General features: G+C 47.9%; 4 protein-coding genes across 4 annotated transcripts; 1 reads left to right on the top strand and 3 right to left on the bottom strand.

Moving 5' to 3' along the window:
* Positions 1-893: 893 nt before the first annotated feature.
* LOC111082009 (soluble guanylate cyclase 89Db) lies at positions 894-5,024 on the bottom strand. Its single transcript, XM_022378183.2, has 2 exons — positions 4,771-5,024; positions 894-3,311 (listed from the first exon to the last, which is right to left on the bottom strand). Exon 2 carries the CDS (start codon positions 3,180-3,182, stop codon positions 1,176-1,178), a length of 2,007 nt encoding a protein of 668 aa, XP_022233875.2. The 5' UTR covers positions 3,183-3,311; positions 4,771-5,024; the 3' UTR covers positions 894-1,175.
* Positions 5,025-7,682: 2,658 nt separating this feature from the next.
* LOC111068461 (soluble guanylate cyclase 89Da) lies at positions 7,683-10,456 on the bottom strand. Its single transcript, XM_041595036.1, has 2 exons — positions 9,908-10,456; positions 7,683-9,788 (listed from the first exon to the last, which is right to left on the bottom strand). The coding sequence occupies exon 2, from the start codon at positions 9,766-9,768 to the stop codon at positions 7,765-7,767; it is 2,004 nt and encodes a 667-aa protein (XP_041450970.1). The 5' UTR covers positions 9,769-9,788; positions 9,908-10,456; the 3' UTR covers positions 7,683-7,764.
* A 1,259-nt stretch (positions 10,457-11,715) lies between these two features.
* Positions 11,716-13,008, bottom strand: LOC111068315 (COP9 signalosome complex subunit 5). Its single transcript, XM_022357707.2, has 3 exons — positions 12,658-13,008; positions 12,016-12,592; positions 11,716-11,955 (listed from the first exon to the last, which is right to left on the bottom strand). Exons 1-3 carry the CDS (start codon positions 12,916-12,918, stop codon positions 11,810-11,812), a joined length of 984 nt encoding a protein of 327 aa, XP_022213399.1. The 5' UTR covers positions 12,919-13,008; the 3' UTR covers positions 11,716-11,809.
* A 1,673-nt stretch (positions 13,009-14,681) lies between these two features.
* On the top strand, positions 14,682-26,205 carry LOC111068476 (titin homolog). The gene is made up of 7 exons (XM_022357968.2): positions 14,682-15,153; positions 15,217-15,432; positions 15,523-15,569; positions 15,770-17,316; positions 17,392-17,457; positions 17,511-17,963; positions 18,031-26,205. Exons 1-7 carry the CDS (start codon positions 14,980-14,982, stop codon positions 25,851-25,853), a joined length of 10,326 nt encoding a protein of 3,441 aa, XP_022213660.2. The 5' UTR covers positions 14,682-14,979; the 3' UTR covers positions 25,854-26,205.
* Positions 26,206-26,729: the final 524 nt, after the last annotated feature.

The raw sequence follows: 26,729 nt of genomic DNA, 5'->3' as shown, positions 1-26,729 counted from the left end.
GACTTGGAGTTATCCTACGTGCTATGGTTTCTGGGCGTGAAGTAGACCCGAATGCCTTTCGAGTCTATGCTTACAAAACTGCAGACATTTTTGTAAAAGAATATCCGTGGTTTTATATGCCTTCTTCGCTTCACAAAATTTTAATGCATGGTGCCGATATAATATCTGCTGATGTCGGAAGAGGCGCTAGTAGCGAGAAACAAAGACTTTCGAAATATAAGACTGAATCACACGCGTAAAACTTCACGTACAAACACTATGCAGGATTTAATGCATGCACTGTTGTATTCATCCAATCCATTAATTAGCTCGTTGTCAGAACGTGAATCGCGTTTAAAAAACAAACATATTAAATTAGATGTGGAGGTAAAGAATTTACTTCTGAGTCTGGACTCGAAAGCTTCCAGTTCTGAGGAAAGTAGTAGTTCAGACTCAGAATAATGCAAATAATGAGGAGCGTTGTTGTTTTTTTTCAATTCAAATTTTGTTTTTTCTATCAACAAACTATAATAAAATATATTCAAAATATTTTATTTAATTTTTCTTAAAAATAAAAAATAAACATAAAATAAATTTTTTTTTTTTAAATGCCCTAAATTATTATTATTACAAGAAAAAAATTTGGCTGTTTTGCCCAGTGTGCGGTGGTGCGACCGACTCTGCTGTATGGAGTCTTAGTGTGGTGGCAAGCGATAGAAAAGACGACGTACAATTAGCTTATGGAAAGGACTTTTCTCGCCAGCTCCCTTCTTTTTTCATTTGAAATAAAAACTTATAAATTTTATGTTTGTTTGATTAATTTTTATGTTTATCGGTGGCTATTCTATTTTTTATCCATATCGGATCATTATTATAGCCAGTTTCTAGCCCCACTCCCTTGCAGCCGCTGCTTATTCTCTCTCTCTCTCTGTCTCTGTATGCGCCCTCTGTCAGAGGTTTAAGAATAGAGTTTTTAATGTAGATGCCAGATGTAGGGAACAAATTTAAACAGATCAAATATTTATATACTGACTGAGTACGGGTATAAAAGTCGAGTCGCGGCAATAGAAGCGAATCAACGTTCCCACTCGCTTTATTTTAAAAATTTGTACATATTTGGTGTGAGCTCTCTTACAAAGCGAGCAGAGGGTGATATGAATACCATTAGATATTGGTCAAATGATGGTGCTACAATATTACTCTGGTCCTTCCAGCAGCCAAAAAGTTTCCATCTCACCCTTTCCCTTCACCGTGACAAAGCCACGCAGCTCCAACTTGTAGCCGACCTTGCGCACCTTTGTGGCTGTGTAGTTGGAGAGTTGAATCTTCCAGGGATCGCTGCTGCTCTCCATGCGAGAGGCGGTGTTGACCGTGTCCCCGAACAGGCAATATCGGGGCACCTTTTGGCCAACGACTCCGGCCACCACGGGCCCCGAGTTGATGCCCACGCGGATGGACACGCCTGGCAGTGCATGAGCCTTAACCTTCTTCATCACGCGCAGGGCCAGATCACATGCGTGCTCCGCATGCAAAGGATTGACATCTGGTGCTCCGGACACAGCCATGTAGACCATGCCCACGGTCTCCACTTTGTAGACAAACGGGGAAATGATTTCCTCATCGAGAGCCGAGAAGACCTTGTTCAATGTGGTGACAGCTTGCATAGCGTCTTGGATGTTGTTCGAACCGCTGTCGTAGACATTCATGACCTCGATGAAGAGGACCGAGACCTCCTCGAAGCTCTGGCAGACATGCTCCTCACTCTTCCTCATACGCTCGGCAATGGGACGAGGGATCATGGAGTAGAGGAGGTCATCGCCCTGACGTTTCCAAGAGTCAGCCAGCTCCAGCGACTTCTCCAGTTCGTCGGACCGCTGCTCCTCCTTTTCGAATAAGATCTCCAGCTTGGAGCAGTGCTGCCAGCCAGCCATGACCAGCTCCCTGCTCAAGCCGTGCGGATTGAGATCGTTCAGGTACAGACCAATACCGTGCAGTTCATCCAGATTCTCGATCAATGGACTGCACAGGAATATCAGCGAGTCCACATCCTTGATGTAGAACATCTGACCCTTGAGCAGAATGGATCGGAGTCCCACTGAGGGACGACGCTGTCCCGTTGCAGGGTCGATTTCATCCTTCGTGGCGGCAGCAGCAGCCTCGTCCTCCTTGGCGTGCTCCACACTGAACTCCTGGGCACTGGCCAGGGCCATGGTCTGGGCCTCGTTGAGACTTGCATCGTCGAAGGTGTCGTAGTCAATGTTTAGGGCTGCGTCGTATGCGGCGCGATTGTGACCCGTGCGGATGAGCTCAAACTCGAAGAGAACCGTTCGCATCTGGAGAATTGTCTCCCATTCGATCTTGGTGTCCTTGGGCCGCCGGCACTTGAACAAATCCATGACATGACTGCCAATGAAGTTCTTCGGATTCACCCCCGGATTGTGCAGTATCCACGTTTCGATAATCTTCTCGCCAGCGAGAGTTATCTTCATGTCGTGGTTCAGCACAATCGTGAAGGGGAACAGCTCCAGGAACACGTTCAGGTCCACCGATGGCATCTTTAGCTGCGACGGATGGGCAACGACGTTCACCCTCTTGGCCATATAGTCGCGATTGTCAAAGTCCAGGCGGTACTTGACTATCACCGTCATCGGACCCTCCGACAGCTTGATGGGACCCGCTGTTCCGCCGCAAATGTCGTTCTGGCTCTCCAGAACATACGCCGTCATGTCCAGGCCATAGAACTCTTTAGCCACCTCTGTCATCTGTCCAATGAGGTACTTGGACATGCCCGTTCGCCCACTGCGATAGAGGATGACAGCTCCATTGTCATCCATGTTGGTCAGCTGCATGCTCGGGGACTTCATCTTGGGATAGGTGAACCGCATCTGGAGATGAATGTTGTCGATGGACTGCAGGAAGTCGCAGAAATATCGACCCGTGGAGCGAATCATCTTGTCGTAGCCAAAGTTGGTGAAGAACCTCACGAAGCATTTCCCAAAGAAGTTCATGCAGAAGTCGAAGGACTCGCCGCTGCAGGCGGAGAGGGCGGCGGCAAAGTCCGGCATCATCTTGTCCGGATAGATCTGGTGGGTCTTGAAGCTGTTGTGCTTGCAGTCGATTATCTGGCATATCTTTTTCCACGTCTCCATCCCATACTCCTTCTGGATGTAGTGCTGCACGCTCTCGTACAGCATCCCATACATGATGGCGGCTGTTTGCTCCTGGTCGCTTCTTGGAGATGGTCAGTGGGGGTTCTGTTGGGGTCCCTCCTCGGGGATGGTCAGTTGGGGGTGGTCTGTCTGTCGCAAAAATTGCCTGTGCAAAAAGTTTCTCTGCAACGAGAAAAAGTTGGGAGCCACATAATTAGGATAACAAAGTTTTTCCATTATTCACTGCTAGTAATTAGGTGAAGTCTGCCCCCAGGATATGAGAAAGTGTGTCGGGTCGGGAATTAGCTAACGAATATTAAGCTCGAGTGATTGATGAGAGATTAAATAGGAGTCCGCCTATCCCATAAGCCATCAAATAAAATCATCAGGCGTTAAATTGACTTGGATTTTAAAGTACATAAAGTAACATATTCCAGGAAAATAAATAATTGCAGCCATCGCCTATCTACTCCTCAACAGGCCCTAGGGAAAGTTAATCCTGCGTTCCCTTTCCTCTTCTTTGTCTTTTGATTTATTGCCTCTAAAGTTCGGCTCCATGTGCCAGGACCAGGCACGCGCCTCCGCAGAGACTTTAACTCATGTTCCGCAGTGCTTGTCACGTCCTTGACAGAACTCGTTGTCTCCTTGACTTATTTCCGTTGGCTTTTTGTTGCCGTTAATTCGCCATGTTGCGGTGACTTTTTTTTTCAAATTTCCCGCCCCAAATTCCCCCCGGCAAGTCGAAGGTTAACCCAACTTACTGTTGGGCCATAAATTTTCAAACATCTTCGGGGAGTTTGTGTATTCAATTGTGACCAAAACATGCAAATTTTTCTTGGGGCAAGAGTCGTAAAAATTCTTTGGTGTCTAGTTGAAAGTAGAAAGGAAAATGGTGGCGTTTGATTAATGTTTGAGGATGTTAACTGTCAAATAAAAATATATTAAAACGGAAGCATCCCTTTGCTCCTCTCTTGTTCATAATTTACTTATAAATAAGCAAAAGCCCGGGTTGTATCATTGATTCAAATCTTCTGTACTCGAAAAGAAAAATGATCATTGGTCTTACAACCCCAGTACAAATTTGTTCCATTTGCCTCCTCTTAGCTGACTTCTATGATTTTTCAATGAGCCTCATACAAAATGATTTATATTATTAAAAAATTTAGAAGTGATAAACTAACTTCGTGTCATCATTATTTTCACTTCCATAACAAAATTTTCATTCATATTTTAGTGTCAATCATTCATAATGAAAGATGTTTTGTCGTCTACTCAGTGGCTTCTACTTATAATTTGTTTAAATCAATTTATTGCGGTTTAAGCATTACAACTCTAAGCTGATTCATACAATAATAAATAATAATAAATAATTACGTTAATCTGTCACCAAGTAAAATATTTTTTTGAAAATATAGGACAAAAATAAATTAAACTGAATATTAAAAGGAACAAATTAGGATGATCTATCAATTTATATTTAACGATCTATGTAAAATATGGCTTCCCACTCTTTGCTCTGCTTGGAAATGGGAAAACCAATGAAAAATTAATTCCCACTCAAACATAGTTGAATTCTCTGATGAAACCCTCCCAAAAGTTGGCTGTGAAATTAGCATATTGTATCACTGCTAATCCGGCTTACTTTAGATTGCCTTTTCGCCTTTTACAGATGATTAAATCGCCATCAGATATTCCAAATACTTATTCAACTTTTGTTTCGCACTTATACTGGTACGAGTATATCTGAAGTTTTAATTTTATCCACGCGGCATTTGCTTTTCGCTTATTTATAATTCAGGGGAACCTGCCCGAACACTCGCACAAGCACTTTTGGGGCATATGCTGCTCACACACAGCCGCCTTCTCCTCGCGGACACGTTAACACTCGATATATATACAAATATATATACATATATATACAAATATGTATATATTTTATTTTTGTGGAGCTCTTTCTCTCTCCCTGTCTCTGGGTCCGTGTTCCGTCGTCGTCTGTTGCTATTGTTACACTAAATTTGTTGGCCCGCCTGTCGCTGCTTCTTTGGCTTTTTCCGGTGTGATTTGCTCCATGATTTCCTCTGAGGGAACTTCGTGAGTCTGGGCCGGAGTCGATGTTGATGGCGGAGTCGTCGGTTCGGTCGTGCGAAGCTTTTCCCTTAGCCGGCAATCAGACTGGTGGTCGTCGTACGAATGGAGCGTGTATCGTTGGCTCTCTGCCCTTTTATAGTAGCCCCCGCAGCCAGATTCCTGTTGGATGGATGTTTCCAACCCACTTACGACCTCCGTGCTGGCGCCTCGACACGCACTTCTCTGTTTGACCATCATCATCATCATCATCATCATCATTATGGACATCGCCAGTCAATGCTCTTTGGCTTCGGTCCTCTGGGTCTCTGGGTCCTCCGTCCCATGTCAATTGCCACTTTCTCTCTTTCTCGATAAAGTATCAACATTGACACACTGCCAAAGGAGTCATTTTTCTCTCTGTTCATTTCTTTTATGATACACACACAATACGCACCGAATACGTGCTTGCGTTCTTGGACTCGGACTGTTTCCTTTACGTTACACTTAAAATATTGTCTCAGGGATGGGTAATACTCGTATGTTTATCATTTGGTTTTATTTTTTTAGGAGGAGAGATTACATATCCCATTCTGAATAAACTTTGATATGGAGTTTGTGGCTGCTTGTTATAGAATGGAGTTTGTGGCTGCTTGTTATAGAAACACATGAACAGATTCTTAATACACAAGATAAAATAAAGTGTTGTATTTTTGTGTTCTTTAATCAAACATAACTGATATGATTATCATAATTTTTAACACTTAATGAATGTGTTTTGTGGATACGTTTATTAAACCCGAACGCTTGTAGGAATATTCTTCACAATCATCCAGCCCTGGGAGTCTTCGCTTTTAACTGCTCGTCAAATGTATCATTGTCGTAGCCTTTCGCTTTCGCTTTTGCCTTGGCATTTTCCCTGGTTCTCTTAGTGGGTGGATGGGTGGATGGATGGATGGGTGACTGTGGGGCTGGGGCTACGCTACTGTTCTTAATGTCATTCCATTTTCACGCATACTTTCGCAGTAAATACCTACATATGTGTGTGTGTGAATAAGAGAGTCCTGGCTACATATTTGATGTTGTTTTTTAAAGCAATTTAAAGGGGATTTCGGCTCCCCCACAGCCTCACAGCATCCCAACCGAACCGAACCTTCGTCCTACTTAACTTAACCGAAACGGATGTCCGGGAGAGCTTTTTAAATAGGCGATGACAATTTTATAGGCAGCGCATGAATTGCCAAAAGTGAAGATAATGTGCGAGGACATGGGCCATCGGGCATCTCTGCTGGATGTCAAGCCCCGGACACGAAACGGATGTTTTGAAAATGATTAAAACCTACTTAAAATGACATTAATAACGCACAGGAAAGGGGCGATTACAATGAGAAATTGAGCTAAAACAAAATACGAGAAGGACATCAAGTTTTGTCCTTTCATTTGCCCAAAATAAAAAACTTAATTAGTCCTGTGTGTGGGGGTGGCCATTGGTCATTGTCATTATTGGTCTAGAATTAATTGGCAAGCGTCCCGACACTTGAGCTTAGCTCCTCTGCGGTACACGCAAAATGGCTTAATTTCAATTTCGGTAAGAAGAGCAGGGGAACGCAACTCCAGAAGGCATGCACGTGAACACACTTAGAGAAAATACTCAGTACTATATAAGTCTATAGGTGGAAAAGTTATTGAAAGAAGAAGTAGCTGAAATACTTACGATTCCGATGGTCATTTCACCTGAAAATTCAATTCATGTCTCGCTGTCTGCTCGTCTTGATTAGCTCTCAAAGACCATTGGAGCTAGAGTAACACGATTTTATGTGCAGACTGTGTCAAGTGTATTTCAAATCTTTGCCAAGCCCCCATGTCGCAACAACAGCGCAAATGCAGAATCATAAAGAATGATTCATGAAAATGATTGATCGGATCATTATTATTCGCTCTCACATCGAATGCAAATGCTAGAATAAACCTCCTAAAACTAAGTGTATTTTTGTTCTTTTTTAGAAGGAGTTCTACTTCCTCGAAGTAAATTCTATTGATGCCAGTGGACAATGGCAGTGGCTTTATTTCCTGATCTTTTATACTGCTACTATTACTCTCATAAATATCTCTCTTAGGGTCTGCCTGCCTTTGATATCAAAACTTGTTTTCTCAGTGCAGAGCCCAATCCACTTGCGACTTACATGGGCTTATGATTGCCTGCGTGGATAGCTATCAGCTTTGGATGGTGTGCCAAACGACACGCAATCCCTCCATAAAAGTTATTAAAATAGGATATTCGGAAATGGAAGTTGTCTGGGGGGAATGGACTAGATACGAGACCCTCATCAGTTGGATGTTCGAGCAAAAGAAAAACGTTTGTTAGCTTAATTCCCATTTACGAGAGTCCTAAAACTAGGGGTTGTGACCTCAGATGCGATATCTGAAAGACCTAGAACCCAGAGACTTCCAATTAAACTCAAAGTGAAAGGAGGAATTCTCTTTTATTGCAAATATGCGTAGTTCCAAAAGCCTCAAGTGGGGTACAATATTTTAGGTGCAGGTGTTTTACGTTGAATCTCCATTCAGTCCTTTAACCCACTGGTCCCTCAAGCAGCCAACAGGTTTCCATTTCGCCCTTACCCTTGACCTGGACAGTGCCGCGGGACTCGACCTTATAGCCAATATCGCGCACCTTATCTGCCGTGTATTTGGAGAGCTGAATTTTCCAGGGATCGCTGCTGCTCTCCATGCGAGAGGCGGTGTTGACCGTGTCCCCGAACAGGCAATATCGGGGCACCTTTTGGCCAACGACTCCGGCCACCACGGGCCCCGAGTTGATGCCCACGCGAATGGCCACATCGCCCATATCCTTGGGATCGAACTTCTTCATCACGCGCAGGGCCAGATCACATGCGTGCTCCGCATGCAAAGGATTGACATCCGGTGCTCCGGACACAGCCATGTAGACCATGCCCACGGTCTCCACTTTGTAGACGAACGGGGAAATAATCTCCTCATCGAGAGCCGAGAAGACCTTGTTCAGCGTGTTCACTGCCATCATGGCTCCCTGAATGCTGTTCAAGCCGCCGTCGTAGACATTCAGGACCTCGATGAAGATGACGGAGACCTCCTCGAAGCTCTGACAGACCTGCTCCTGGCTGTTCCTCATTCGCTCGGCAATGGGACGAGGGATCATGGAGTAGAGGAGGTCATCGCCCTGACGTTTCCAGGAGTCGGCCAGCTCCAGGGACTTCTCCAGTTCGTCGGACCGCTGCTCCTCCTTCTCGAACATGATCTCCAGCTTGGAGCAGTGCTGCCAGCCAGCCATGACCAGCTCCCTGCTCAAGCCGTGCGGATTGAGATCGTTCAGGTACAGACCAATGGCGTGCAGTTCATCCAGATTCTCAATCAACGGGCTGCAGAGGAATATCAGCGAGTCCACATCCTTGATGTAGAACATCTGACCCTTGAGCAGAATGGATCTGAGGCCCTGGGAGGAGCGACGTTCTCCCGTGGCCGGATCGATTTCGTTCTCATTGGCGGCAAGCTCCGCATCGGCAGGATGTGCGTCATTGAACTCCTTGGCCTTAGTGATGGCCATGGTCTGGGCCTCGTTCAGATCCATTTCGTCGTAGTTCTCAAAGTCCATGTTCAGGGCTGCGTCGTAGGCATCCCGATTATGTCCCGTGCGGATCAGCTCGAACTCGAAGAGAACCGCCCGCATCTGGATCAGTGTCTCCCAATCGATCTTGGTTTCCTTGGGGCGTCGACAGTGGAACAGGTCCATCACGCCAGTGCCGATGAAGCCCTTGGGATTGACCCCAGGATTGTGCATTATCCAAGTCTCCACAATCTTCTCCCCGGCATGCGTAATCTTCATGTCGTGGTTCAGCACAAAGGTGAAGGGGAACAGGTCCAGGAACACGTCCAATTTCACCGTGGGCATCTTTAGCTGCGAGGGATGCGTCACCGTGTTCACACGCTTGGCCATATACTCGGAGTTGTCGAAGTCCAGGCGATACTTCACGACGACAGTGAGCGGACCCTCCGTCATCTTGATGGGGCCCGCCGTCCCACCGCTGATGTCGTTTTGGCTCTCGACTACATATGCCTTGATCGGCAGGTCATAAAATTCCTGCGCCACCTCCGTCATCTGCCCAATGAGGTACTTGGACATGCCCGTTCGGCTGCTCCGGTAGAGGATGACGGCCCCCTTGTCGTCCATGCTGGTCAGCTGCATGCTCGGCGACTTCATCTTGGGATAGGTGAACCGCATGATCAGGTGAATGTTGTCGATGGACTGCAGAAAGTCGCAGAAATATCGGCCCGTCGAGCGAATCATCTTGTCGTAGCCAAAGTTGCTGAAGAACCTCACGAAGCATTTCCCAAAGAAGTTCATACAGTAGTCGAAGGACTCGCCCGTGCAGGCGGACAGGGCCGCCGCTATATCCGGCATCAGTTTGTCCGGATAGATCTGGTGGGTCTTGAAGCTGTTGTGCTTGCAGTCGATGATGTGACAGACCTTCTTCCAAACGTATACGCCGTACTCCTCCTGCACATAGTGCTGGACACTCTCATAGAGCATGCCATACATAATTGGGACTGTTGGAGAATCTGCAATGGGAAATGGGAACATAATAGATTCTCCTTTCATCATATTTAAGATACAGATGAATATTTTGGTAACGTATCAGTGGACTGGATCCGGGGTATGTATAGCATTTATTCCTTACCTTGTTCAACAGGTCCGTTACAACTTCTACGCTACACTTTAAAACTGCCTACAAGTTATTTATTAAACGTTGCCTTGTTTCTTTTTTGTTTCCGTTTTAGTGGGCAATTTTCTCTGGCAGCATCTGAGACTTATTTAGTTTCTAATTTCAAGGAAATTCAATTTATGAACACACACGCGCCCCAACCAGGCTGCACTTTACACACGAACACACACGCAATCCCGCAGACACGACAATTTTTCCATTATATTCGTACATACATATATTCTTTAGACGCGTCGCTCGTCCTTTTGCTTTTTCCGCTGTGACTTTAATTCCGTGGTTCTGCTCCACTGATGCTACACTGCTACACTGTGTGGATGCTGTCGTGTGTGGGTGCAGTGGGATGATTTGGCTTAGGACTTTGGACCTTGTGGATGGTATTCTGCTGCTGTGCTGTATTAAAGCTTCCCCGCTGGCACTGTGTGTGCGAATGAAACGTCTACCGTTGGGTTCCAGCACTTTTATAGTCGACCAGCACTCAGCCCACACTCTAACTCTACCCCACTTAGTTGTCCCCTCTTTGGACGCACTAACTCCCTCTCAGTACCCCCCCATCTAGTCGGGCAGTATTACATTTCATGTCATTGCTCCTTGTTGATGCCAATTGACGGTCGCATTTCGATAAAGTATCAAAAAATGAAGTATTTTCCCCTAGTTTATGGCTTTTATAACAATAATTCACACGCACAAAGCGCATTCCACCCACATTTTGTGTTTGAGAATCAAGTTCGGAATGGTTCGGAGGGGTTTCCTTGTAGGTAAATCTTTATAAAAGACTATTTCTGTGTCCTCCTGTTTGCGATGTAATTTTCCTTGGAATTTGTTTGCTTTTGATGACGGATTATTTGGTTTGTCTGACGCCACAATTTACATTTGCTTTTATGACATTTTTAAGAGGATTTAAAAATTCCCCCACATAAATTCGTTTGCATTGTTTATCGTTGTACTTGGGCTAAAGGGATTTTCGGGGGTATAGCAAACACACAAAAACACCTACACATGCACACAAATATTTAACATTTTAATGGTGCGACGCCAGGATAGTTAAAGTGATGATAACACGGTTAAATATGGTTGATGAGAGAGAGAGAGAGAGAGGGAAAATACAGTGGTCTCGCGGGGGGATATACTTATATATATATATATATATATGTGTGCTATACCAGAAAAACAGTTTTCCCTAAATACAAAAATTATATATGTTCTTTGACTACAAATGAAACAGTCTAGGCTTTGGGGTCCAATATTGCCGATCTTGAAATAAAAAAAAACAGTTGGACTCGAAATTCAAACTAGACTAATCAGTCATGCTCTTTGATGGTTTCCTTCCTATCCAAATAATACAACCTAGTGTTTATTCTCTCGAGCGTTCACTGTAGTAAGGAGCTTGGCATTTGCATTGCCGACATCTGGTGCTGGGGGATGGTATGCCAGGGCCCCCTGGCTATAAACGTGACAACGTATTTAATTAGCGACTAAGCTATCTCTCTAGTCAACGAAATTGATTGGGCCACGTGCAGGGAGTGCGTTGACACCTCACTTGTGGCCTATGCTGTCGGTATGCAGTGGCTCTCCAGCAGGCAGCCCCGACACTGGACAGACACGCAATCGGAGAATAAAAGTTATAAAATACGCCTAACGATATACATAAAAGATGAAACCAATTGATTGATGAGTAGACAATGCCATTGCTGCTGCTGTCCAAAATACATTTTAAGCGTTTCTAAACCGTATCTTCCAGTGTTCAGCATTCAAACCGCTCTTGCTTTTAGAAAATCCACTCGGTGTATTTTGAAATCATAGTATCAAATAGTAGTATAGTATCGCATTTTACATATAATAATCTAATGCAGGAGAGGCCTATTTGCCCAGGCCAACCTTATTGAAGAGCTTGTCCTTGACTATCTGGGCCATCAGGCCGTGTATCAACTCAATTGTGGAGCGGCTGCAGTCGCGCGTAGCTTTGGATAGCTTGTCCTCGGAGCGTTTCTCGTTGACATCGGTGCCTGTAAAACAAGAAGCTGGCAATTAGAAGGGTCAAGACTCGCTTTGTGTTCGACATTTACCGCGACCCAGAAAATTTTCACTCTGCTCCAGCTTCTCGGACAAATCCATGATCTGGCCAGTGGTGTATTCCGTGTTGGTCAGCAGACCAGAGCTGCCCAGGGTGTTCACCCAGTACTTGTTCCACAAGGAGTCGAGCAATTTGCGGTCCAGAGCCGACTTGAAGTAGCTAATCTCCAGCGGATAGTACTGCTTGCAGTGCACACCGAAATCCTCAATCTTGTTCAATGGTATGGTCTGATACTCGGATGGCTCCTCATTTGGTGGCTTATATCCCTTTGGATAGGTGCGGAAGGCGCCCAGACAGACCTTGCCAGCGGAGACAGTGCGCACAGGATCGACCACAATGGCCACGAACGGCTCCTGGTAGGTCTGGTTGAGCATCTGTGTGGAGACATCGATGCCAGACAGCCAGCAGCCGTATCCCGGGTGGCTGTGGTACCAGCCAACGGCATGCTCCATGCGTCCCACCTCCTTGGCGGCCTCCATGTAGGCAGTCATGTACTCATAGGCCTGAGCCTGGGCATTCACGCGTGTCTCAGTGCCCTCCACCGGCAATGCAAACGCGTCCATCACAATCTGCCGGCAAATGAGACTTCAGGGTGTGAGCTTCTTTGTTTCTATTTATATGTTTGTCTACTCACCATTGTGTTGTCCTCAATCTTGCCCAGCATTAGGCCCATAACTTCGAGTGTGCCCCCGGAGCGGGCGTGCATGACTATCTTCAGCAGCGCCAGAGCTGAAATCTTTATGTCCTTAAAGAAATGTGGATCTTTTTCCCACGGCTTGGCATCGATAATTTGACGCTGCTGTTCGGCATCATAGCGAAAGATTTCATCACAGCTGGGCAGTGTCTGTATGTTGTTCTCCAGTTCCCAAGTCTTTTGTGCAGCGTCGACATCCATTTTGAACGTAGATTTTCTAATATTTTCTGTAAATGTTAAATTCCGGCTCTCTGATGATATTCGCTGAATTTCCCAGCACTAATTCTGTATCGATACTTGGTATCAGTTATTAGTGTGACCAGCTCAGCATTACCACATTATAAAGCCTAGTACTCAGACGCGCTATATTTTCTGTGGTCCGAATCAGAGATTATATTCGTATGGAATAAAAATGCATGATTTCGCCAGAAGAGGTACAATGATATGTTTGATTTATATTCATACATACTCGTATTAATGAACATAGTAAATTATAATTTTCCATCTTATAGCTGCCTTAATTAGATTTTGTTTTTCTTCATTATTATATCATAAAATTTGGTTCGTTGCTTTCCATTTTGAAAGCCTAGTACTCGATGCAAAAATTTTTTTGTCAGCAAACAAATGTCATATATTCTTCGAGCGGCCAGTGTGTGACCAGAGGTGTGCACTGCATTCCGAACGGTTACACTGCTCAGACCATTTCTTGGTTTTTTGTTTAAAATACTTCTGGCTGGGGCCCTCTTCCTGGGCTTGCTCTCCAATATTGTATTGGCAAGGTAATGTGTCTGACTATCAGCAGCAGCAGATGGCGACGCCTACCGTGCCGACCACCGTGAAGACAAAATGTTTTAAAAACAATATTTGTTTTGTATATATGAAAATTAGTAAAAAATAATAAATTATAATACCCATATAATTTTCATTCATATAATAATGCATTAATTAGATTCTATTTGTCTTCATTACTTAAATATTTCATATGGTTTTTTGCTCTCATATTGCAATGTTTGCTTCGTGTTTGCTGGCAAAATATATCAAATTGATATAAATTTCGAGGTGGGACGAAAAAACAAACATAACCAAAAAAACAAGCAAATCTTTGAAATATTTTCTGTTTCTTGCCCCCTTTTGTTTTCGGAAAATAAGATCTGAGTACTGCCTTCCGTACAGAGCCTAGAAAACAGTTTTTGCCGTACAAAATTTCTTATCGGTTTCATACGAATATCAACCCTGATTCTGTTCGCGAGGTGTTTTTTCGATCAGAGTACTAGGCTAAAACTTTTACGTGTTTGTGTTTGTTAGGGTACCGTACCTAGCGGAAAAAGAACACTTATATATTTTTTGAGCGGCTTTTAAAATACCAACGAACCAACAAATACTATCGGCTGCTTTTTTAGTATCTATCGGCATTTTTTGCCTTGAACTGAGGACTGCCTGACGAACTGACCGTAGCAAACAGTTTGCGCTCGAACAAATTTCTTATGGTGCTATGACATTAGACTTTGCTAACTGACTAGCTGGGTAAAATAGGGATGTATATGCGTCAAGCTAGCTTTCCAGTTGAGCTGGGAGCAGCTGGCTTGGTATCAATTAGTGCCTCAGTTGTTCGACTGAAAGCCATTATACGTGTCTAGAGACGGCTACGAAAAATAATGTTGCATGTTTTTATCTCATGCTATCCCACTCTACGCAGAAAAATTGGCAAACGTCTAATGTCATAACAATATTATTGGTTTCATACGAATATCAACTCTGATTTTGCTAGCGTGCAGTTTTTCGGAACTCGACTCAAGGCCGATTTAATAATTGAATTATGTGCTATGTGTAATTGTGGAGAAAAAGCGAATCGCAACAAGATTAAACGCGCTGAGCTAGTGATAAAAACTGAAAACATGTGTCATTTAAATTTGAGCAAGTTGGCAGCCCCAAGATACTCAATTTCGAACTTAACGGACCATCTCTAATTTTAGACGCATCGCACTTGCGCGTCCATTGCAAAAAAAAAATTCCTGCACAGAGTTTTACATGTTTGATACATCAGATATTAAATATCGTAATGCAGGGGGAACCATCATAGTTGTGTGAAAAGTGTACCATTTATTGGTGAACAATTACTCGTTCGCGACTCGTTTAAGTCTCGCTGGTCTCATCCGCCGTGCGGCATCTTTTCGTTTCGTGTTTTTTTTTGCACCCAAGCCAAAGTTGCGCCACTCATACTCCCCTCTTACTTTGCGGGCCCGGCAGAGCATTTCCATCAAAATGTCTTTGGATGGCGCTAAATTGCGGTATGTGGACGAAAGCGGCTTGCCCGTGGTTGTGGCGGCCAAAGGACGCACCTTCCAAGTAGGCTCGTATCTGAGCTGTGACCTGGTCCTGGATGGGCCCCAGGTTGAGGAGGTGCTCTGCGAAATAAAATGCGACGCCTTCGGCAGGGTGAGTGGAGGGGGTGGGGGAGTGCATTGATTTGCCCTATCAACAGCATGTGCTCGTCCCCAGGTAACCATCAACAACAAATCGCGCAAGGAGCCCATCCATCTGAACGACAAGGTTGTCTATGGCAAGCGGCCGCTGCTGCATGGCGGACGCATCACCATACTCAATCAGATCTACACTTGGGAGTTTCCCAAGACCTCCGAGGCGGAGGATGTGCCGCGCACTCCGGAACGTCTGTCGCCCATCGAGCAGGCCTCCAACTCCTGTCCATCCCTGAAGGTATGTCTGTCAATTTGGAGCCTCAGCAGAGTCCGCCTCAATGCCAAGTACAGTTTCTCAAGACGCCCTTTCCCTTTGTTTGCCTTACAGTTGCATTCCCATCGGCCTCAGATCGACAAGCGTTTGACCGTGCACAAGTAAGTGAAGCCGTCTGGGAGGGCAGGCAGTCACCCAGGTAGACGACGGCCAACCCTAAAATATCCTCCATCTCTGCGTGTGTGCGAGTGTGTTTGTTTGTTGTTTGTTCCTGTGTATGTGTGCACATATTCCCTACATATGTGTATTGCCCTAGAATTTCCGCCACAATAAATAATCATCATCAATGTGTCATTTGCAGCTTTCGCTATTGCATCAATTCGGATGACGAAGGCAACACGTCGATAGAGTCGCGTGACCAAAGCGATGCCCATGTGGAGGCAGATGAGAGCCAACGCTGCAAGACTCCGCCAAATGCAGACGACGAGCCAGCAGCAACAGCTTCGGCAGCTTGTCAGACTCCGAAAGTAGATCTTCTGGATGCCACGCAAAACAAAGAGAACACAGCCACCCCACCAGCCAGTCACAAGAAGCTGCTGAAGCTCTGCGCCCTCTCCGATGTGGTCATCACCTCATTTTCCCCCCGCGAAACTGGTGTCAAGACGGAGAAGTCCTTCACATGTGTCCGCAAACCCAGCACGCCGACAATCTCCACGCCCAAGAGCGTCTACAGCACGCCGAAGAGTGTGCTATCGGAGCTGAATGAGGACAGCTGCAGTCGGGATCTGCTCGACTTCAGCACACCATCCACATCGAAGAAGGCCCGGCGGGAGACCTCCACCTCCATGTATCTCATCGACCTGACAACACCACAAAAGCTGCGTCCCACGCTCAAGCTGACGCCCATCAGTGTGTCCGACAGCGCCGATGAGTCGTCAGATGTCACGCCGCTCGTCATAGACATTACCAAATCGGATACGCCGCCATCTCCTGCTCCGTCGCACCAACTGGCCAAGACACCCAAGCGACTGGCGGCTGCGGCGACCCCCAAGCGGACGCCACAATCCCTGATGAAACGGGCTCTGCTCACGAGTACCAAAAAGCAGATTGCTGCGAATCGGGTGGAGGCAACAACACCTGTGGCCACGCCCAAGCGCCCATCTCTGTTGGAGGCGCGTCGTCAGTGCCTTACCACGCCCCGTCGCCTGCCCTTCCATCCGCAGAAACGGACCCCTGCCCAACGAGCCGCCGATCAGGAGAAAGCCAAGACACCCAGCACCTCGCCTCGGAAGCGCCCATCTCTGTTCTTTGTGAGCCCCCGGGAGAACAAACTCTCCAAGATGAGGAAGTCCCTGGCGGTGGCCAGACGCAGCCCCCATGTGGAAATGAGCAACAAGTTGGTGGCCAAGGCTCGACGCTCTCTCAGCAACTCTCCCCGAGACGGTTCCCCCAAGCCAGGGTCGACGCCTAGGATCGGGTCACCCAGGCATGGATCGCCCAAGCCAGCCCTGTCCATCACCCGATCGACGCCTCAAACGAGCGAAAGCGAGGGGAAGGCATTAAATATATCTAAAAGCAAATGCTCCACCCCAGAGAAACTTGACGATTCCGATGATAACCTGAGCCGCACTTTTACCATCAATGATCACGATGATGACGAATGCGGAGAAGAGCCAATCAAAGCGGGATCTTCAGTCGAGGCTTTTGCTGCTTTGATAACCGCAGAGATGGACGGCACTGAAGCTGTGGCCACCAAGCCCATAGAAGACAGCTTAAAGAGTCCCAGCCCAGTGGTAGCCGCTGAAGAGCCATCAGTAGATACAGGGGATGCAGTAGAGGAGACTCCTGTCATCGATGATAGCATATGTGAAGAGGTGCTCGTGGACTTGCCCGAGAAAAGCGACGAGGGTAAGTGGGGTGAAAAGGATTCTTTGATTCGATTCCTACAGTTCCTACAGCCTAAAATTCTTTTTTTTCCCTCAGGTGCAGTTGTAATTGAGGACAGCATTTGCGAGGAGGTCCCCACAGATCCGAAATCTGATGTGGAAGGTGAGTCATGAATTCTATTTGGGATCGAATCACACTCAAGCCTCGAATTTCAGCTGCAGAAGTTCCTTCAGAGTCTTCAGAGAGTCTGAAAACGAATAAACAGAACGAAGCTTCCGCTGTAGAACCCTCACCAGTTGAGCAGCCGGATATGGGAGTGGAAAAAGTAGCCCCATCTTTAAAAACACCCCTGCCTAGGAGGAGCTCGCGCCGTCTCTCCGCCGACCAGAGGATTGTGGCCACCACTCCGCGGCGCAGCACTCGTCGCGCCTCTGTCGAGGTTAAGTGCGAAAAAGATGCAATCAGCCAACGCACGCGACGCGCCTCTTTCTCATCGGCCGACACCCAGGCCTTGGCCACGCCCACGCGAAAGCGGCGCCTGACCGAGGACATGGGCACGCCAACGCGGCAGTCGAAGCGCCTTCTAAACACGCCCAAGCGGACCAATTTAGTCGATGAATCAGTCGGCGACATGGGCGCCATTGTGGAGGAAGTTGCTACAGCAGATGGTAAGCTGAAATCCAGACCAGTCTTTGGGATTATGTGTGTATATCTGAAGGGTTTGCTTTGTTACAGACGAAAGGGCAGCCGCTGAAGATGAAGATTATGGCACAGAACTGGTCACAGATGAGCCCGACCATGTGGACTATCACGGCCTGAGAGATTTGCTAAAGACGCCCAAAAACTGCAGCACGCCGCTGTTCAAGGGATTGCGGGAACTGATGCAGACACCCAAGATGCCTGCTTCGCCCATACTGGGCAACATTGAGGAGCTGCTGGAGGCCTCTGACAGCGTCTCAGACACACCCCGCAGGAGCAGGCAGAGACCACTAGCGGAAGGTGCGGAGGGCAGGGACCTCGACAAGATTCTGAAGACTCCCAGCGCCAAGAATATTATGGTACCCAATGAGCCAGCCAGTGCGGTGTTGCATTCGCGCAAGGAATCTAACAGAGACTCGGTGGTGTTGAGGTACGACCTGAGCGTTGGAGGACTCACCCTGCCCTTGGACAATATCTTTCACGATGTCCCCAGCACGTCCGCTGCACACGTGGAGGACACTGAAACCGAAATAAATGTGACCACCGTGAGCATGGCGACTGACGCCGATCCGCTGGCTGCCTACAAGCAGAACGACTCGGTCTCGTCGGAGGACCTGATGAATTTGAGTGCGGCCCCGACTTACAGCAAGACTGCGACGACCAGCACCACCTACAAAGCTGCCATCAGGGCAGACTTGGAGCTCAGCACACTGACCGAGGAGGGAGGGGAGGCGTCTAGGCCCACCTCGTCAAGCGTCAATGACATAAGCGGCATACAGCTGCTGGATCAGACCTCGGACTCAATGTTCTCAGACCCTCTGATAGTGTCTGTCTCCGGTGTTGAATCGGGCGGCGTGACCGTGGAGGAGACAAAGGTTCAGACCATCCGTCCGCCATCTGTCCCGATCCCAGGTGACGATCGCTCTGACACTGACTCAATCATTGGCATGAGCGAGCCCTTGGTGTTCAGCGATGATGAGGAGGATGCTGAACCGACAGAGACAATTGCAGAGCATGAAGTCATTCCCAAGAAGAAGGTGGGGGAAGAAATCAGCAGTAGATTCCTTGAGGAGCCCAGCGAATACGCTGCTACAGATGCAACGGACACAAATGGCAAGGATGTGCCTAGATCTGTCGAGGAATCCATGGGAGCTGACACACCAGCTGTAGACTCTTCAGTTGATGAGATTTCTTTGATTGAGGTGCAAGATATCACGGCTGAAAGCAGCATCAATGCCACCAAACCCAGCGAAACCCCAGGCAAAACTCTGACTCTGCCCAACGATTCTTCACTGGTAATTGAACTGGATTCAAGCGAAGGCACCGAACCGCCACAGGCTAAAGCAACGGATGTCTCCTCTGTCTTGGAGGCGACGACCACAGAGTCCGAGAGCTATCCTCTCGACTCTTCAATCGAGTATTCGGCCATCGAATTGAATGTCTCAAGCTGTAGCATTGCAAATGCTTCCATAAGCAGTATCAGCCAGTCATCGGCTACTCCTCCAATCGCAAGTAAGGAAATCGTACCTGGAGTATCACCCCAGGAGTTGCCAGAGGAAAGCGCAGGAGAAAAGTCAGAGGTCGAAGTCGATTCGTCGCCCAAAGAGTTGGCAGACGAAAGCACCACGGACAAGGTCACTGAAAGGACGCCTCTGGAAGAGACGTCAGAACGAAAATCACCAATCAAGCGGACACCAGAGGATACAGACGAACAGGAGAAGGTGACTTGTGAAGAATCTCCAGCTCCAAAAGGAAGTGATGATATCCCATCAGTTGAGAATAGTTTGGATATCGTTGAGCAAACGCCAGAAGCAAACAAAACGCCTGCCGAAGCATCTTTGGTTGAGGAAGGAACTGAGGAAGAGAATGTACAGGGTGTTTCGGCTGTTGTAAACGCTATTCAAGATACATTTGATTCCGAAGATCAACAGATACTAAAAACGGTCGAACGCGAAGCCGAAGAATCGCAAGCTTCAATTGCGCCTGAAACAGCTGAAGAACCGGAAAGCGAAGCGGTTCCTGCTGCTGATTCTGCAAGTGAACCAGCCAAAGAAGAAGCCCATAGTCTGGAAGATGACGCAAATGTGGTGGACGTTACACAAGAAATCAGCATAGCTGAGAATCGAAAGGAGGCTGAGACACTACCTGAGGATGGGAAAATTCATTTGGATGCATTCAGCGTTACAGAAACCGTTGACGAGTCTGTTGAAGAGTCAATCATCGATCAACCGCAAGTAGCTGAAGCAGCTTCAACCGAAGAATCTTTAATCGAAGTCGTCCCAGATGGATCCTTAGTTAAAGAGGTTCCAGATGAATCCCTAGTGGAAGAGGTTCCAGAGGAATCCTTCGTGGAAGAGGAATCTTTGATTGAAGACGTTCCAGAGGAATCTTTAGTTAAAGAGGTTCCAGAGGAATCCTTAGTGGAAGAGGTTCCAGAGGAATCCTTAGTGGAAGAGGAATCTTTGATTGAAGTCGTTCCAGAGGAATCTTTAGTTAAAGAGGTTCCAGATGAATCCTTAGTGGAAGAGGTTCCAGAGGAATCTTTAGTGAAAGAGGTTCCAGAGGAATCCTTAGTGGAAGAGGCTCCAGAGGAATCCTTAGTTGAAGACGTTCCAGAGGAATCTTTGATTGAAGTCGTCCCAGAAGAATCATTGATTGAAGAGGTTTCAGAAGAATCTTTAGTTGAAGAGGTTCCAGAGGAATCTTTGATTGAAGAGAATCAAGACGATTCCATTGCATTGGAAACAACTCTAGATGAGATTCGCTCTGAGGTTCAGCAGACCAATGGTCCCAGCCAAAAGGAGAAGGATGATGGGACCACACTGGACGTGCCTACCAATGCTGAAGCAAATGAGAAACCTGCAGCTGGCGTGGAGGTCGCCAACGCGGTTTCCGCAGAACCAAATAATCTGGATGAGTCAACTGCAGTGGATCCAACGCAGGATATAAGCTTAGCTGAGAAGATAAAGGATAGACAGACAGATGAGGTTATTCAATTGGATGCCTCAAACCGTCTTGAAGATGTTTCTACTATCGAGGAAATGCCTGAGCCTGAAGCATGTCCAGTCGAAGTATCTGCAGATAAAATGATCAAAGAGGATGCCATTCAAGAAGATGCAAAGCAAGCATTGGACACAACCAAAAACGAGAGTCCAAGTGGAGGTGAACAGAGCAATGGCCAGGACGTGGAAACTGACGAGAAACCTGCTTCCAGCGACGAATCTTTAATCGAACAGCCTGAAGAGGTTTCCATTCTGGAAGCATCAAGGGACATGGATGTCACGCAAAGGGAGGACATCCCTGAGGTCGTAAACGAAGCAGAGAGATCCCCACCGCAAGAACAAGAACCTGCTAGGGAGAACGGAAATGACGTCATCCAATTAGATGCCTCCAACAATTTTGAATATGTGGAGGAAGCCCCAGAAGCTCGCAAGCCACCAAGCGATGAACCACTTAAAGCAGCTGATGAAGAGGTCGCAGCCCAAGAAGCGAAGACATTGCCCTTGGAGGAGCCTTCAGTCCAGAGGAAATCGACAAACGAAGACAAAGTCATTACAGTCGAGGTTTCGGGCGATGCAGAAACCCGTGCACCCGTCATCGAACAGTCATTTTCTGACAAAGAATCACCTGTCCACACGACGGAGGAAGAGAAGACTGATGCGATCTCAGCTGTGGACCCAAAAGCAACACCGACAACCACAGCCGCAGCCATCGAGTTACCCAAAGAAAGCGAAACAATGTCCACATCTGATGCAGAAGTCATCCAAGAGGCAGCTACAACCAACGAAGTGGCTGCTGTTCAAGAGGATTCAACTCCAGATGAACCCAAAGTACAAGAAAAGATTGCTGTAACACCAGAGCTGAATATTCAACAAGAAACTGAAACTGAAACCGAACCTGAAGCTAAAGCCGAACTTCATGACGGATCCAGTGCAATTGCGGAAGCTCAAGAGAGCCCCCCTTCAGTTGAGGAGTCTGCAGAGGTAGTAAAGGAACTGCCACAATCATCACCAGAGAAAGAAACATCACAGACTCATTTGGAATCCTCCAAGGGACCTGTCTCTAGTGCCCCAATTGCCATCGCAGAGGAAAGCAGCCCTCTACCTGCAGTTGAGGAGCCTGTAAATCATTCATTACCAGAAAAAGAAGAGGAACGCGCAGAGATTCGCTCAGAACCCTGCAAGGAACCTGTTCCCAATGCTCCACCTCCAATTGAGGAGCCATTAGGGGAAGTAAAGGAACTCTCCCAATCATCATCAGAGAGGGAAGAGGTATCAGCAGTGATTCAATCAGACTCTTCGAAGGAACCTGTTCCCAATGTTCCAATTTCCATCGATGATGAAAGCACACCTTTATCCACCGAGGAAATTCAATCAGTTTCCTCCTCAACGTCAGAGTCTGAAGAAGTAATCGATGAGACGCCCACAAATCAATCCCTAATCGGTTTGAATGCTGAAAACATTCTGGAAAACAGACCCAGACCGTCTGCCAATACAGGTCAAAGTGCGAACGAGGAGATCCAAATAATATCAGACGATAGTCAGTCAGTGTCATCCCCAAGAGAAGAAACTTCTAGCCAAGATGATGATGAGGATGATGAGGATTCTGTGGCCATGGACATGCTGGAAGAACAAGCCGAGCCTGTGGATCTGCATGTGAATCGAAGGGAAACGACTACCAAAGTGCTCCCCTCTAATGTCCAAATGGATGACGTCGTGATTGAATTGAGCGACTCAAATTCGAGCCACGCCCCGCAGGAAAAAGTCCCGACACGAAGTGCAACACCCACAGTGGAAGCTGCCACAGAAGCACCTGCAGTCGAGCAACCTTCGTCTTCGGGTGCTCCCGCTGAGGTGGTGCAACCCAAAGGCGGCATTTCTGTTACTGATCCTGATCCTGCAAAGGAAACTGAAGTTCCAGTCACAACAACTGATGATGCACCAAGTGAGGCGGCCACAGTTGAGCCTACTCCCGGCCAAGGCGTTGAATCCCCAACTGAAATGAAATCTGCTCCAGAGGGCGGGGCCTCGATCAGTGTCGAAACGCAGGCGGCGCCTGTGGAAACTGATTCTGAACAGAACAAAAGGCAAACGTTAGCGACGGAGAAGCAGCTCGAAAGTAATTCTGAAAACGGAAATCAATCGCTTGTAGAAAAAATCTTGAAAAAAGTTGAACCAGAGACAAAAACAGAAAACCGGGAAAAGCAAGAGGCAGAGGTGGCAGCAGAAGGGGCAGCCAAGCAGGGGGCAATGAAGGTAACAAGACTAGAGCGCAAGGACGAGCACTCGCACGCTAAGGAGGAGGTACTGCCTGCCGCCAAGAGGGTAACCAGAAAGGGCTCGTCCGTGGAGAGAATTACAGAGGCCAGCGACTCGGAGAGGCCAAGGAGGCGGGGTCGCAAACCGACCGCCGAGGAACAGCCGATCCTCGAGGATAAGGAAGCCAACATGGAGACGGCCAAGAGACGGGGACGAAAGCCGTCCAAAGAAGTAGACGAAGCGAACCCAGAGCCAGAGACGTCCAAATCCAATCTGGAAAAGCCCAAGCGACGTGGACGCAAGCCATCAGCAGAGGAGGCAAAGGACAACGAAGCCAAGAACAAGGCGGAGGGGATTCTGAATGCCATCGAAGAGGAAGAGATGCCATCCGAGCAGAGTAAACAGAAGAAGGAGCTGCTACCTTTAACTACAGAAGCTCGACCTGAGACAGCGAAGCGACGTGGACGGCTTCCATCGGCGGAGAAGAATGAACCACAGAAGGCCAAAGCCCAGGAGATCGTGGCCCCCGTCAAAGAAGATCACACAGTGGACTCCGAGCTCAGGAAGCCCCCAAAGGAGGTTCTGCCTGAGACATCGAAGCGACGCGGACGACCTCCATCTGCAGAGAAGGAGGCCGCAAAGGATGATACACAGAACCCCAAAGCCCTGGGGCTTCTGGCAGCTATCAAAGAAGATCAAGCAGCTGGGGCTGGGGCTGAACCAATGAAGCCCCTAAAACGAACCCGTAAGTCCTCGGAGCGTGTAAAAACTGAACAGGCCAGCCAGCCAACAGCCACTAAAGAGGATCAGACAGATGCCCAGGCAGACAGACCCAAGCGACGTGGACGCAAGCCTTCCGTGGATGTCGAGCTGGCAGCTCCGGATGTCCTCGAGAAGCCCAGGCGACGGGGACAGAAAGCAGACGCAACAGCAGATAAAGAACCAGCATTAACGAAGCGCATTGCTTCAGCGGAGCCCGTGGATCCACATCTGGAGGAGATCACTGAGGAAATCGAGCAAGAGCCAGAGCCAAAGAAGCTGCTGCTGGACGAGGAGGAGCAAAAGACGCGTCGACGCGGACGCAAACCCACAACCGAGTCGGTGGATGTACCCGAGGAGCATGTCGAGGCAACCAGCTCCCGGCGACGCGGGCGCAAGGCGACCGTAGAAGAAGCTAAGGTCGACCAGGCGGAGCCAAAGTCAAAGCGTCACAGCGCAGAAGGTGCACCCCTGGAGGCTCCTCTTCCCGAGATCCAGGAAGCATCAACAGCCAGCGTGAAGCCAGCACGACGAGGTCGCAAACCAAGCGTGGATGTGGATCTGGCAGAGAAGAAAAAGCCAACGCGAGCTGTCCGGAAACCATCGGCGAGTATCGACGAGGGGACACCCCAAGCCAAAAAGACAACGGCGCGACGAGGACGCAAAGCCTCCGCCAAGGAAGAAGGCATCGATGCGCAGCTCACTAACCAAGAAGCTCCCACAGGAATCGTTCCGACCGTCACTGCCACCGCTTTGGGCTCCCCAGAGAAACCCAACGATGGGGTGTACTCCTCGCCCTCCCACACCGAGGATGAGCTGACACCACGACGACGCGAAGGACGGAATATTCCGCGGAAGAACTACACAGAAGTCCCCGACGATGACAAGCCTAGCTCTGGATCACGACGCAACCGCAAGCCGGTGACCACTGGCAAGGCAGCAGCCAATACGCCCGTGGTGGAGGAGACTCCCACAACGCCAACACCCTCTCAAAAGGGTCCACCGACCGAGGAGCCAGCCACAGCCACCCCGACCACCCCGGAGATACCCACGGTGACTCTGCCGGACCCCACAACTTCGAAGAGGCGTGAGGGACGCAATCTGCCGCGGAAGAACTACACAGAAGCCCCCGACGATGACAAGCCGACCCCGTCCCGCAGCCGGCGCCAGAGGAATCCGACAGTCAAGGCCCTGGAGCTGATTGTAGACACCACGCCCAGACCAGCCACGCCCAGGCGACGCAAGGGCAAGGCAGGCGCTGAGGAGCCGCACGAGGAGGAGCCTCCAGTGAAGAAGGCGGTCACAGAAGTTGCAGAGGATGCACCAGCGGTGGCAACGACCGCCGCTGTTAAAGGACGTGGCACCCGTCGCAAGGCCGAGGATGTGGCCGAAGCAGAGTCTGCAGAGATGGAGGAGGCGGAGCCCAAGGCAGCGGCCAGGAAGAATGCGCGTGGCAACGCACGCAAAGCCAAAGTCGGGACTGAGCCAGACCCAGAGGCTCAGCCGGTCGCCAAGAAAGCACGTGGTGGAGCCCGTGCCAAGACCCCAGTGGTGATGATTTCCGACGGGGAGCAGCCGGAGCCTACAAAGGAGCCGGTGGTGGCTGTGGCCGCCAAGAAACCAGCAGGCCGTGGACGCGGAAGAGCTGCCAAGGCAGCCCCAATTGTCGAACCAGAGGCAGAGCAGCCAGCTCCGTCAACGGAAGCCGCTGCCCCATCAGCCCCGACGGCACGCAGTGGCCGTGCCAAGAAGGTTCACTTCGAGGCCACTCCGGCCGTGGCAGAGCCAGCCTCCAGCAACGACGAGGCGCCCAAGAGAGCCACACGCTCCCGCCGCAAATAAGGAACTGGTTTTCATTTGCCATCTTGCACTTAACCCAATTGTTTTATATATAAATATTCTCTATCGTACAATTTTTGTTATGCTTTCACACACTTTACGAACTTCTGTATAATATAAAATTTCATACATTCATACATCTATCGACAGCTCGATTATGCATGGTTATCTCTAAGCTCTATCGTTAATACTACGTACATATATCCTATCCCCTGTCAGCCCCGCAAAAGGTTCCCATCCCCTTGCTCAGAAATGTAAAACCCTAATAGACTTAGGCATACCATATACACAAATATACATATACATACATACATATATATAGTAAGACATCCCCAAATAATAAAGAAAACTGAAATGAAACTTATGGTCTAATCTACAGTTGGTGTTTCCTTCTAGTGCTAGTAATGGTGTTGGGTTGCTCATTGGTGACTAAACTATACATACGTATAGCTGTTGTTTGTGAGCCACTCAACAACAAACCACTGAGTAACACTTAATGGTAATTCTCTGTAATATTCGATCATTGCACTGACCACCTTGATCAGGAATCAGTGAGCATATGCAAGCATTGCCATTGACGAACCCTTTTTCCAAATTCTCAGAAAACAATCACATCGCACACTTATAGTACATACAGTGCCAGACTTGAGTCTTCAGACTTCAGTTCATTGATGATTTAAGAGTTTTTCATCGAGAATTTCAAAAGAAAAATAATTGTATCACATAAATGAAGTGGCTAGAATACGATTGGCTATAATCGTAATTTTATTAAATTATTTTGTAAATTTTTTGAAACGAAAAAAAGGTCTCAAATTGGGAATACGTGAAGGTTTGATGGTGTTTGGCGTTGCGCCTGTGGTCGTTCTGATGAAGATCAAA

This window comes from Drosophila obscura, unplaced genomic scaffold (genome assembly GCF_018151105.1).
Source record: "Drosophila obscura isolate BZ-5 IFL unplaced genomic scaffold, ASM1815110v1 contig_4, whole genome shotgun sequence".
Taxonomy (NCBI): Eukaryota; Metazoa; Arthropoda; class Insecta; order Diptera; family Drosophilidae; genus Drosophila; species Drosophila obscura.
Note: the sequence above shows the minus strand (reverse complement) of the source record. Positions and strands in the feature narration are given on the sequence as shown.

Bases quoted from the DNA above. Each gene is read 5' to 3' on its own strand.
- LOC111082009 (XM_022378183.2), bottom strand. From the start codon at position 3,182: ATGTATGGGATGCTGTACGAGAGCGTGCAGCACTACATCCAGAAGGAG.
- LOC111068461 (XM_041595036.1), bottom strand. From the start codon at position 9,768: ATGTATGGCATGCTCTATGAGAGTGTCCAGCACTATGTGCAGGAGGAG.
- LOC111068315 (XM_022357707.2), bottom strand. From the start codon at position 12,918: ATGGATGTCGACGCTGCACAAAAGACTTGGGAACTGGAGAACAACATA. The intron at 12,593-12,657 runs GTGAGTAGACAA...ATTTGCCGGCAG, and splicing joins AGATTGAGGACAACACAATG to ATTGTGATGGACGCGTTTGC. The intron at 11,956-12,015 runs GTAAATGTCGAA...CTTGTTTTACAG, and splicing joins TGAAAATTTTCTGGGTCGCG to GCACCGATGTCAACGAGAAA.
- LOC111068476 (XM_022357968.2), top strand. From the start codon at position 14,980: ATGTCTTTGGATGGCGCTAAATTGCGGTATGTGGACGAAAGCGGCTTG. The intron at 15,570-15,769 runs GTAAGTGAAGCC...TGTCATTTGCAG, and splicing joins AAGCGTTTGACCGTGCACAA to CTTTCGCTATTGCATCAATT. The intron at 17,458-17,510 runs GTGAGTCATGAA...CTCGAATTTCAG, and splicing joins TCCGAAATCTGATGTGGAAG to CTGCAGAAGTTCCTTCAGAG.